This window comes from Salminus brasiliensis, chromosome 1 (assembly GCF_030463535.1).
Source record: "Salminus brasiliensis chromosome 1, fSalBra1.hap2, whole genome shotgun sequence".
NCBI lineage: Eukaryota > Metazoa > Chordata > Actinopteri > Characiformes > Bryconidae > Salminus > Salminus brasiliensis.
Window position 1 is genome coordinate 67,308,493 of NC_132878.1, and position 14,161 is coordinate 67,322,653.

A 14,161-nucleotide genomic window follows, 5' to 3' on the forward strand; every position below is an offset into this window, starting at 1 on the left:
GCCAATGACAGGAAGGTAGCTACATAGAGCACATACATTGGTTCAGCTTGAATAATATCCATAGACAAACACTGACCACGGGACACTCTGGAACATCTACACAAGTGCCTAAGACTTTAGAGGGATATAGTCCACAGACTGTGGAGCAGTGGGACCTCAATCTCTGGAGTGGTGGAGGTTCATCTAATACCCTTGGGATGAGTTGGAGAACTATCATCAGGAGATTGTAGATTCCATTCCCATGCCTCACTCTCTCTGGGTGGGTAGGATGACCCTCACTCTCCTTCATCACTTAGCGCAATGCTAGGCAGTGAGAGTGTCTGTTAGCTGATGTAACAAAATTCTGAATTAGCATGTTCCAAACGCATTGAGCCCCAATGTTGTTACATAAGCAACTGTTCAAGGGGTTATTTGTGTCACATGGCTTGGAGGAGGCTTAGGCCATGGCATTCAACGCTGGTAGCATCATGTGATGAGAAAAATGTAATTATGGCAGAAAAAGCGTAAGCATGCATTAATTAAGTTATATAGTAAAGGGTCAACAAGCAAAAACTCTCACAATCTCAGACAAGTCAGATATAATATGAAAACTCAGAGCAAGCACAGCTTTTTGTTTTTAGCCTCTTTTGTACCCATTTCAACTGTCATATTACTGCGTCACAGCCTTGTCTCTTTATTAAGCCACCATGCTGTATCTAATACTCCAGTGTCACTGTTAGACAGTAGCTCATTAGCTTCATACCATGGGTGTGTGTGTGACACAGGACACACAGGCTGTGTCAGATGCCATGCTAATAATGCTAATATCCGCTCTTGGGGCTAAAGCAGTAGACTGTACTTTCATATGCTCGTCATGTTTTTTTATCCAAACCATGATGGATACGTACATTATCATGACTCACTGTCTGAACTCAGTAGCATCACATGCACAAACGCACACACACATCCACATAGACACCTGTCGAGTCACATTGCCACGGTTATCCTGCCCTCCCAGGGCTGTGTAAGTGTGTGACACTATGGGTTTTACAGTGTGTCTAAAAAAGCAAGGCCATGTGTGCACATAAGAGAACAGTGTGTGTACAATAAACCTATTACACATAAATGTAACACAGATGTGTAACTAGTCGCAATATGAATGCAAGCACTGCTGTATCTACTAATCAGCCATAACATTAGTATCACCTGCCCTATACTGAGTAGGTCCCCCGTGGGAGCATCCTGTAAGTTGTGAAGTGGGCCCTTCATGAGCACCAATGAGGCTTATGACCCTGACACTGGTTCACCGTTTGTCCTTTCTTGGACCACTTTTGGTAAGTACTGACAAATGCATACCAGAAAAATCCCACAAGACCTGCCTGGTGTTTTGGAGATGTTCTGACCCAGTTGTCTAGCCATCACAATCACTTTGGCCCTTGTCGAAGTGGCTCAGATTCTTATGCTTGCCCATTTTTTCTACTTTTAACACGTGACATTCATGAACGGACTGTCTGCCTGCTGCCTAATATATCCACACCAGTATCCATTGAAAGTCGCCACTGTAGATGAAGATAATCTGTGTACTGATGTTATGGCTGATTGGTGTATGAGCAAATACACTAGCTGTCCAATTTATTCGAAAGTTTGGACCATGTGTAAGCGAGGTCAAAGGAGTGTGTTGAGGATCATGTTTTTGTCCTTCTATGTCTTCAGGTTTGGAACATCTGTTTTATAAGTTGTCAGCACTAAAAAATAGTTGAGGAATAAATTAGGCACTGATATGCATGACAAACGTATTTGCGTTATTGCAATACCTACTTGAGGCTTTAAACATGTTAGACATCTGCTTCCTGTGACCATCGCGGTAAACAATTTTGAATCTGAACAAAACAATATGAATGAGTACCAGATTAGACATCCACTGTGCAGTTGTCACGATTAGAGTTTCTGTATCCATCTTTTTTTATAGTCCAAACTGTTAAAACGTTTTAGGGACATTAAAAATGAATGAATGCAATATAATGGCAGAATGTGCTGCCATCCAATCAGCTGCTTGTTACTGTGCAGTTTGGGCAGTGGATGCAGACTGGTTATTGTTGTTTACAGACTTTTTAGAATTGGTCTAAATCTAAATTAGGCTTTTGGAGCAGCTGCTCCACCATTTACTCAGGGCATCCAGATGTAATTCATCATGAGTATGATGACATCTAACACTTAAGGTCAGTTTGCCCACCCCTTGTGTAGAGTGCATGTGAATGGAGTGAGGGTTCCCCTGTCCTGCTCTGTCTCTATGTGCCGAAATCTTCCACTCAGTACAAAGACCCTGCATTATTAATGACATCACCATAGCAGATGGGTCTAATTACGAAGCTGAGGCATGGGGAGTCCAAACTGGCACATCTGGGCCACATCTGGGCCAGAGAGAGAGAAAGTAAGAAAGAAAGACAGAGGGGACAAGAGAAAGGGGGAGTGAGCTAGTGAGATAGAAGAAAAAGAGAGAGAAAGGAAAGAGAGAAAGAGAGTGAGAAGGGACAAGAGAGATTTCTCACTGCTCTCTCTCTCTCTCTCTCTCTCTCTCTCTCTCTCTCTCTCTCTCACTCACTCTCTCATCTCCCTCAAACTGACTGCGTTGTGGTTACTCCCTCTGCTGTACTCTCTCTAGATTTTGTTTCTTGTTCCCTTCCCTCCCTCTTTCTCTCCTCTGTTTTATTGATGGTGTGATGGAGGCTTTAGGCTGGCCCAGTGCGCTGTGTCTGTGTGTGTGAGGTGCAGACAGGCAGCAGACGTGGGCTGGGAATGAACAGATTTGCAACAGAACAAAATAGGAGGAGTTAAGAGGTTTGGACATGCTTTTAACCTAGTCTTGGACTTTGGACTAGTTTTACATTATGAAATGCACTTCATTTACCTTGATTGTGTCAATCCTCAGAAGTGCATCTACTGTTTTTAGATATTCTAAATGTTCTTCTAGTCCATGTTTGTAGATACAGAAACCACATTAACAAGTCTATTAGAGATTACTGAACAACACCACACAGTTTGAGAAGAGTGTGTGTGTGTGTGTGTGTGTGTGTGTGTGTGAGCTGGTGGGTTATACATTAATGAACAGAAATGTGTGTCAAGAAAGTAAATGTGGCACAAAAGTAAACACTTCAGTCACTAACTGAATTACAGTTAGGAGGCTCAAATTAGAAGACCAATACAAGGGAAAACCAGTAAGGAATTATACTGGATACGTAGCAGAGGCTGCCTCTTCAGATAAGCTAAAGCTAACCAAAGTGTGGACGAAGACTCATGTCTTCTACACATAGCATTTTCTCCTCCGTGGATGAATGTGAACCTGTAATAGAAATGTCCGAGAAATATCTGTTTCTGGAGCTCACATCGTCTAGTATAGTTAGCCTAGTTGATAAAAAAGACATAGCAGAGGTCACTGCTTTATTTCTAACTTCTTCTCAGCCACATGCTTAACAATTCATCCATGGAAATGCGCTCACTTTAAGGCATCCATATTTCGTAGCAAAGTGGAATAAGGTGGAATGTGGTAAAAAAAAAAACTCGTATCTCCAATGTTGTTGTTTTTACCTTCTTCTATTAAGTTACCATTTTGGAGATACACTATATGTCCAAATGTCTGTGGACACCCCTATTATTGAATGCACTCAACTGCTTTAAGTTGCACCCTTTGATGACACAGATGTGCAAATGCACACACATAGCTTGTCTGGTCCTTGTAGAAAAGTACTGCCAATAGAATAGGATTCTCTGGAGCAGATAAGCAGGAACCTTTTGGCACCATGTCCAATGCTAGGCATGTGCTAGAGGGGCTGGAGGGGAGCAGTGGAACTTTATTCTCTGGAATGATCTGTCCCACATTAGAGCAATTCACCCTATATTTACTCACAGTTCAATACCCAGGTGCGCTAAGCTGCCTCTGTTGGGCCCTTGAACAAGTTCCTTTATTCTCTCCGTTCCCAGACAGATAACTTGGTGGTGGATAATGTGAATTCGATCAGCAGGTAAACAGATGTGGGTAATGCCAAATATGATGAATTTTGAGTTTTTTTCCTGTTTTTCAGCTTCCAAAAAGCTGTAGAGCTCAACTCAATGAGGGAAAGTAAAGCACTAGGTTTACTATTATCAACAGTGTGAGAAGCATGTAGTTTGGCAAAATGTAAATATTTTCAGTACACGATGTATCAGTATTTTATTACGTACTTGTTTATTGGGGAAAATTAACCAAATGATCTGCTCAAGTTAAAGGCAGTTGGGCTCGACAGCAATTCATCCAAATTACTAAAGAACCAATGGTTCATGGACAGCGATGTATAGCCAAGGAAGTTCAGCCAACTCAGATTTCAATCACACCCGTTTTGAGGTTTTAAAACCTCATATCCGAGAGCACAAAGTTGAGTGAATGGTCTTAGGGGCTTTTAACTGTTTTCAGGAATGTTTCAGGCATGTTTAGTAGGTTTGCTTGCTTTGCCTCTTACTTGAACTTAGCATGTTGCTGAATTCACAACTACAGTGGGCTTGGTCATTTTCCCCCTTTCTTTGCTTGGATGTCGGTTGTTTCTGCAAATTGCAGAAATCCATTCATTTCTCTTTTTCTTAGCTTTCAGCAGTCTGTAAAAGGACAGCTTAGAAGTCCTGCTGAATCTGTCTGTACAGTCAGTCGCACAACAGCTCTTTCTCATTTTTGTGTAAGTGGCATTCACACTAAACCCTAACGCTGCCACTCAGTTTGTATTTTTACCACTCAGTGGGCCTAGCTGCAGTGACTCCCACACCTGGGACATCATGTGCGTACATACTATATCTTGTATTAATGACTCTCAAGATTGGTACAAAAGCCCTGTTGTAATAACATGGCATTAACAGTGTTATCTGCTGGGAAAAGCTTATTGTTATTGTGAAGTAACACTGCTTTGTCATAAGTCTGACCTAGGGGTGGGCAGGTCATCAAAAATGAATCGGAACCCGACATTTATAAAATCTAATTGACATAATATTGTGTTGACCCATGTCAATTATGGGATTTTGTTTTAAATTCTGTTGGTCTTAACCTTCCCCCACTGTGTATGCACACTACTACGTGTGTATTCACATGACTCCGGCCCTTCCAGTCTGCAACATGGAGGAAAACTCAAACAATGAGCCAACTGAGCGACTCAAGCAGCTTATGTAATTGTTCATTAATTATAATCAAGGTAAAAAGTTCAATTAATCATGATACTGATTTGAGGTCACATCTCCCAGCACTAGTCTGACCTACATTCAATTTATCACCAAAATATTACTTTTAGAATCCAAAGTCACGTGTAAATGTTGCTTTCATGTGTATGTGCACGTCCCATAACCTTGATATCTCAGAAAGGCTCAAAGCTAGTTCAGCAGATCTGAAGAAGGCAGTGAGTAGTAGGGATCCAGATCATCGTCTTGGTGTGGGTACTGTGTGTACTCATGCATTCACGAGGTGCCCAAATCCAGCATCTGTTCACGGAACACAGTATTACTCGCACTCACAGAAACCCATTGTACTCAAAATAGAAAAGCAGCCCACCCTCCTGCCACTGATGCACACACTTAACAAAACAGAGAACGCAGCAGCTTCCCAAATACACGCGCACACACACACATTCATATACACACACACAGGCAAACAAACATATGCATACACCCCCTGCAACCACCAGCTTCAATCTGAAGTGGTTGCCTTGGAAACGAGGGGAACCAACCCAAGTTATTTGTGCTCAGCATCCCGTCATTCGAACTGAGAAAGCAACAAAACAGAAGTCAAAATCAGAGAGAGAGGGAAAATAGGAATGAATCACAAACAAAATAAGGCTCTTCGTGAGGACAGGACATACTTAGCCACTGTTCTTAGACTGTTGTCTGATGAAATGACTGATGAAATGAGTGCAAACCCAAATATGGAAAAATCTTTAAAAGACAAATTCAGCAAAACAATCATTAAATATATTTTTTAATTCAGGATTTGACTCCAGATGCAGTCGATCAGCTAAGACATGTTTGATATATTATGTAGTTAAGAATGGGAGATGCTAGGCTAACAAGCTCCCTAATCAGATAATAGTTTTACCCAAAGAGGTCTGGTAGTGTAATTTGTAACTTATATTTCTATTCGGTTTGTACAGGAACTATTTCCCTGAATTACCTTGGGTAGCCTGAACAGAAATGTCATAGCCTGGATGTTACATCAGCATTAAGACTGGAATTAAACCAAAAAGGGCTACATGGTGGTCAGTTTTGCTTACATTTAGGATTAAATAAGTATTATGCTCAAGCAGTCCTTTACACCTTCTCCTCTAAAAAAAGGGTAATAAGTGATCGGCAGTCAACAGCGACTGTTCCATTAAGTTTAGGAGATTTTAAAAGAAATTCACTCTCCCTAAACCACATTGACACTGACCTATAGGTAGTAGAATCTATTCTTGTCTGAATATGGAAAGTGTGGCTGTCCTGTACATGGGAAAGCACAGCTGGGGAGGCCTGTGAAAAAAGAAGCTGAAATATTCAGACCTCGTGTAAGAAGTAGCACAATGGGTTCAGATAACGCAACCGAACCCAAAGGAGGTCAGCAGCAGAGGCTTTATAGCCTTATCGCTCATCAGGTTGTTGAAAAGAATGGGAGTTCTGGGAAAGGCCCTCCGACAAGCACTCAGGTCACTCTTCAAGGCTACTCCTTTTGGCTCTGGCTCAAAGGGTGTGATATCAGCTGGGCAATAAGATCACCAAGTGCCAAATGTCACCGGTGAGCCCCCTGTATGTGTCATGGGTTTATCTTTTAAACACCAAGGAAGGAAGGATTCCATCTGATGAACCCAAATTAATTGATGTGATTAGCCCAACTCAAGACCACATCCCTCATCTACGTGTTGGCTGTAATTGGCGGGATAGTAACAGCAAGTCTTTTGCATTATTTTATGCTACGAGATAATAAGCAAAAAAATCAGGATGTCAGCACAGTACAGAATTTAACAACATTCAGCCGAAAGTGGATACCTGATCATGAAATTACTAAATATTTAATCCATTGTAATGTTTGGAGTAGGAACAGACAAGAGCCGGCCATTGTGTGTGATGTTTTATTATACATGCTGACTTAATTCCATTGCGTAATTGTGCTGGTATGGGCCATTCAAGTGAGAATAGTCTCCCAGATAGCATGAGCACATAAAACATGCTTCAATCACTAGGGCGACATTTTGCATTTTGAATATACCAGGTATATAATATGTCAGGTTCCTTTTTTACTGGCTGAGATGACAGGAAACCTTTTGTCTGTGTTTGTTGAATAAAGATGGAATTACCAAATTTTCGCAGTTTTCTGTTGGTGGATATCCTAATAAACATACATACATACATACATACAGTTTATGCAGTGTAGTGACAATATTTTCTATTCATATTCTATTATATTCAATTTATTGCCAATACATGGTTGAGAACAAAAGTGCCCTTGACCAGATTAATAAAAATAGGCCTATTTAAGGCCTATTAAATGTCACTCTGACATTTTTGAAAATATGAACAGTGCAGTTTAAGCTAAGTGAAACTCAAAGATCATAATCACGATGTATAAAGACCTACCTGTAGTTGAAATTCAATAATTCATTAAATCTAACCAGATGACAAACTTCAGTATCAGCTGCTAACAGACTTTCTTCCTCTGGTTTTTGCTTAAATGTCATTATAATATATGTGTAGAGACAAGAGAGGGGATTAAAGTAATCTAGATATAAAGTTCTTATTGTGACCAAGGTTCGCCTGATTCAGGTTTCTCTGACAGATACAAAGATCCCCATGCAAGCATTTCAGCAATAACTGCTACATCTTAATTCATTCACATGCAATATTTCTGTCATGTTAGGCTTTTGCTAGCATTTAGCATATTGCCTGTTTGTGTCTATATTTCTTTTGTTCTGATTGTTCTGTCCTTTCAGGTAAAGCTTCAAGTTGGGTGGAGCTATAGCTTTAGTTCCACCTTTCTTCTTCTCCTTCGGTGAAGGTTGGAATATGAGCGATAGGGCTTCCCATTAAATATTGCTACCAGAGGGTGAAAGGTAGCATGTACTCCCTATAGGTCACATTAAGCTCCACCACATCTTTTCAAACACAGGTAAAGGTGCACATATTTGTCACTGTACTATGTACAGCGAAATGTGTCCTCCGCATTTAACCCATCTGTGGTAGTGAACACGCACACACACACTAGTGAACTAGGGGCAGTAAGTACACACACACCCAGAGCGGTGGGCAGCCAACTCCAGCGCCCGGGGAGCAGAGAGGGTAAAGCCAACTCCAGCGCCCGGGGAGCAGAGAGGGTAAAGGGCCTTGCTCAAGGGCCCAACAGTGGCAGCTTGCCGAGCCCGGGAATCGAACCCACAACCCTGTTATCGGTGCTCTAACCGCTGAGCCACCTCTGCCCATCTGCGCAGCGTCACTGGATAGCTTAACACACTTGAAAGAGAACACCAACTGCTAGTTCTGTCACGTCAGCTAATCCCGAGTTCACACCACACGATTTTAGCCCTGATTTTCGCAGATAGGTTTTAGAAGTTGCAAAGAAAAAGGTAAGTGCCTTAACTGGGCCACATTGGACCCATGTTTGTCTGCTATGTGGGTAAAAGCTACAAATTTCAGATTCAACATCTCTTGCTGGTTATCATAACTGTTTGATTTTGAAAAAATTAGCAACGCTATGTTAAAGGGCATTCATTCTCTCTTCTGTAGGTGCTCTGCCCTGATTTAAACCTTTCACATGAAGACACCTGCAGTTTCATTCTATATAATCACCCCCTTTGGCTAAAAGCAAAGCCTCTTCTAGTAAATAGGAGGTAAAATGCAACATGGGCATTGGGCAAAGTTAAATGTTGGGCAAAGCTAAGCCCTTCACCTTGTGAATTCTTATTTACTGTACTTGGGTACTGTTGTTGCTGAACTTGGCTGTGTTACAGTGACTGCCATAGAATGTGGCATTTTATCATAGGAATCCAGCCAATAAAGCTTTCCCAGTACCTCTCTCTTATTTCGTATTCCTCGTCTCTCATGTTTCTCAGAAAAGATTGATCTACACTGATAAGATGATGTCAGTGTTGAATCATCATTGCCATTTCAATTTAGTCAAAAACAATCCCAAAGAACCTTCTAATGCTCTCCTTCTCAGACTGTACAGTGAATACGTAGTTTGATTTAAAAGAGAATTTAAAGGGGAATTTCTCCAATTTCTGCATAATTCAGTGGTTGAGATGTTCATAGTGATTCAGAGTGGGGGGGTTGATGTAAAGTGGTTCAACTTACTGACTCTGATTTCATTACAGTGGTGGTGGTGATGATAGGAACCAGAGGCCACAATGACGACAACACAAATATATTTTTTATATATTTTATTTATATTTTATACTTTCTATCCAAAACTAATGTAAAATCTTCTTAAAACTATGGTAAACAGTGTCTCAGTGTATTTAGCAGTGTATTCATAGCTAATTTGGTGTAATACATTTCTCTGAAGGAGCTTTTAGAGTCATTAAACTCTTTTGATGTCATGGTTCCATTCACCACCACTGTGAACAATTCAGTTTCTTCAGAGCGGAGCATTTCACAACAAACCCGCTCTGAATGCTTCAGTTATTCTTCTCAACTAAGACTGTAGGGTTAGGACAGATGTAGCTGTTGTCCTGTGTGATAGAGCTGCACTCTGCTCTTGCTGTATGTAGTGGTTTTATTAGAATGCCATTCTTTATAATAACAAAAAAAAACACAAACATGTACACCCTTCATCATTTAGATTATTTTGGAGTATTCTGGGGGTATTTGGGGTGCTGTGGTATTTTGTTGTCCCCCATGGGGAGACTTTCCAGCTGCTGTCGTGGAAAGGAAATGTGGTGTGTCCTAAAAATAGCACACAGGCAAAAAAAAAAAAAAAAATCTTACATAAGACCTGTCTGCGCTTCTCTTCACCTTCCGCCCCACGTGCTTCCTTTACTCTCTGACTCTTTTCGGTTTTCCCTCTCTTTCTCTCTCTTTCTCTCTTCTGTCTGTCTGGATGAGTGATGTGGCCACTAGAGGGCACCGCTACACACGCTTGATCATTGGCCTGTGGGAAACATGCACATGCACATGTGAACACTGAGGCTGTATCTTGCTATAAGCCATAGGTGGGGAACCAAGTGCAGGAGTACTGATTTTCCTGCTCAAACACACCTAGTTAACATTGCAATCAGTAAATGAGTTGCAGCAGGTGTGCTTGAGCAGAAAAAGCAAACGACTGCAGAAATCTGGCCCTCTAGGATATAAGCAGTATAAGCAGTCACTTAGGGGCCCCCCAGGCCAGCAGGGGGCCCTGCTAGCATGCAGTAAATACAGATTCAGTGTCTACTGTATAAAGTTGTTTATTATATACAGTATTATTGTATTTTTTTAATAATATGGGAGCTCTATGTCTCCAAATCACCTTAGGGCCCATGTATTTTTAGCAGTGGCCCTGGTGAACACACAGAGACTACCTCACCATAACTTGTCATTTCGATGTAAAGGTGTTATGAAGAAGGTGGTGTTGCAGTGGGGGGCAGGGTGTAAAACTGTGCATAGACTTCATAACCAGGACATTACGAAGTTCTGAGTTGTGGAAGCATTTCTGTGTAGCTAAACAATTCTACATGTATGCTGTGATTTTGTTTTACAGGCTAGGGGGAACCATCTCTGCCTATAAAATTGTCCCAGATGAAATCGATGAGATCAAGGTGAGTGTACAAACAATATAGCATAATGTCATGTAGTAATCACATTACTTTGTGTAGTATCACACATCATTTCTCATGAAGTGCTTTATTTGTTTAAATTTAAGCCCAAATAAACTTGTTTTCTATTTAGAACATTTTGTTTTAGCTACACTACTGTCCAGATATTTATAGACGCCCCTCCTAATGAAAACACTGCTTTAAGTTGTACCCATGTGCAAATACACACACACACACACACACACAAAGCTTGTCTAGTCCCTGGAGAGAAGTATTGCCAATAGAATAGGACTCACACAAATGTGAACCTATTGGCACCTAGGCCTAATGCCAGGTGTGTACTAGAGGGGTATATGTCGCCCAGCATTGAGCTGTATAACTGTGTTCTCTGGAGTTGACGGTGGGGTGGTGATCATCTAACCTTATTAATGCTCTTGTCATTAAATGCCATCAAATCCTCACAGCAGTGATCCTCCAAAATCTAGTAGATAGCATTCTTGGTTGAATAGTAGAGCCAGTTACTCCAACAAAAGCAGAATAAACTCTTTTTAATACCCTTGATTTCAGAAAAAACTATGAATGAGCAGGTGTCCCAATACTTTGGTCCATGTGGTGTATATGAGGGGACAAATCATATTGAACCTTTTATGATTAAATAATGTATCTAGTATATGCAGTTGGTGGATCCAACTACATACAGTTTGTGAAGGAGTTTTCTTGATTGAAAACTCTGCTTTGCTGTTGCTTTTATTACACTCTAAACAAAAAGGGTTCATTTTAGCACTGTAAAAAGGGTTCATTGTCTTGCAGTGATAGCAGAACTATTGTTCATGCCATAAAGAACCATTTTTAAATGGGTTATTTTAAAGAACCGTGTACAAATTGTTTTCTACTTGTGCTTAGAACTCCTTAACCAGTTAAGGAACCATTTCAGCATTCAAATATTTATCAAAATATTTATTTGAACCCTTATTTAAGAGTGTAGTGCACTGACATTACCATATTTCTGGGTTGCATTTTTATTGGGTCTTTGACAGCACTGAATATAATATAGTATGTGATTTACTTGGTACACTGTATCCAAGCATAATCTAGTGATGATACCATGTGTCACTCTTTTACATCTATTAATTAAGCAATCTAATTCCATTGCGCAGTCAGTGTTCGTACCAACTGGCGCTACGTGGTCATCCTGTGTTGTATGAAGTTGATGGAATGGTTTTGTCCTGTTCCTTAGGAGACACTGGTGGACTGGTGTGATGAGAAGGAGCTGAACCTCATCCTGACCACAGGGGGCACTGGCTTCGCCCCCCGTGACGTCACACCTGAGGTAGGACAGCAGCAGTGGTGTATTTACTATGGATAGGCTACATCTACAATTGTCATTTGTAGAACTCGCTCTTCTGAAATTTAGCTCCACATTTCTCCATATCTGTCAGTGTTCATCCACCTCATGGACGCTTTGTCCATAGCTTACTGCCTAACTCGCATTGTTCATAGGACTGTGATGTCCGTTCCATACCGCTAAACCCCTAATATATATTAGTGCACTGCGTGTTAACATCTATCTGAACATGAAAATCAACCTGACACATGAAAGTCCTGTGATGTCAGCATCTTCATCACTGAATATATCATCCTATATATCATAAATACAGTCATCAGTTTAGCCATTTAGTATACGGGTTCCTGGTATAGTAACTTTCAAGATAAACGTATCACATCAGTATGGTGTCAGACTTCCAGTCACAGTCACAACACCAACAAAAAAGTTAGCCCATATTTTATTCACATTTTAGTGCTGTAAAGCAACACAGCACTGTGCTTGTTACAACATCATATGACCATGAAATCTAATCTCTGTGTAAACTGCTTACAATCAACTTGACTATGATTTAAGGTGATTATGTGATAATTGCCACAGGCCCAATTTAATAATCAACATGAGACTTGCATCTTCCAAATGTGAACTTTACAGGAGAAAGAAAACACCTTAACTTTCAGTGGAAGTCGGTATCAAAAGATTTTATTCCAAGCCATTTTGGGGCAATTCTATTGATCCAATCAACATGAAACTATAACACAATGTATGGATATCCCGATCCAGGCATATTTGAATGGATCGGGTATTGGCTATTTTAATCCCAATCCAGTTCAGAGTCTTTGTTTTAACTGTAGTGTTCATCTGGTGACCTCAAGGCACCATTAACAGATATAATTCCCAGATTGCAGCAGTGCGGACGTATCTTAGAAGGTAAATAAAAAAAAGAGTTTAGAGTCTGCAGTGTGGAGCTTTTTTATGGTGAAACATTAAAACAGACCATAATATCCTTACAACTTTATAAAACTATCACTGAAACGCTCAGTTTTACCAGCGGAAGAACCACACTCCGCACATTCACCTCAATATAAACCAGTTATTTCGCATCAGTAGTCAGCAAACAACAACAGATATCCGTCCAGAAACTGCTACTAAAATTAAAAGGGTTTTACTTCGGAATTAATCAGCAGCTCATCTTCTCTAAACTGTATGACTGTATCATTATTACAAACACAACATCGGTATCGTCTGATACTCAGCATTAAGAGACTTGATTCGATCAGGGGGGTAAAATAACCTGATTGGGACATTGATAACACAATGTAAACAACAGCCAGTTTCACATCATTTTCATGCCAAATGGCCAAATATAATATATCAATGGCAAAATTGAAGAGACAAGGTTTTTGCGTTAGAGCAACATTTTTCTTTGGTCTCACCTCTGATACAGAGATTAAAACATGAAAATCTGGCACACATCCAACAACACATTATCTGTCCAGCAAGTAAAAGATCCAATCAGACTCATCTAGTTTTGTTTAGCTGACTAACTGCTGAAGTACGATCTTTGATATCTCGGATGCTGATCTGAATTTTTAGCCATGTCAAAAGAGTGTGCTCTACTTATCATATTATGTCCCATTTAAGTCTCCGAGATGGTCTCAGACAGCATGGGCAGTTTGTAGCTGTCACTACAGCTGGGTGAAGCTGTACAGAAACAGTTCACTGCAGAAGTGAAGGAAAGGTTGTTAGTATTCAAAAGGGTGAGATGAGATGATGTTGGTTTTGTGGTTTAATAAAAAAAGTACTTCTTAATGAGGATGAAATACCAACTCGTGTTGTAGTAATCAGTGTCGTTAGTAGCTGGGTACAATAAAGCTCTCTCTCTCTCTCTATCTCTATCTCTCACTCGCTCACACTCCTGTCTCTCAGCCCACTGTCCTCCTCAGCACTCCTCCTTTGATCTGTTCCCTCGTTCCTTTCCCTCTCGTGGTGCGTTTGAAGTGTCATTCAACTCAAGGACAAAGAACACACACCAGGGAGAGGGAAAACCCTCGCTCTTTTTTTTGTTGTTTTCACTCACACACACATTCACACA

General features: G+C 40.6%; 1 protein-coding gene across 8 annotated transcripts in view; it reads left to right on the plus strand.

The window, feature by feature from the left end:
* gphnb (gephyrin b) overlaps positions 1–14,161 on the plus strand; it is a 114,858-nt gene that overhangs the window by 41,917 nt on the left and 58,780 nt on the right. For all 8 annotated transcript variants that reach the window (XM_072687285.1, XM_072687294.1, XM_072687314.1 and 5 more), the window contains exons 3-4: positions 10,688–10,745; positions 11,980–12,072. In XM_072687285.1, coding sequence (XP_072543386.1) covers positions 10,688–10,745; positions 11,980–12,072 — 151 coding nt within the window. The remainder of the gene's footprint in view (positions 1–10,687; positions 10,746–11,979; positions 12,073–14,161) is intronic.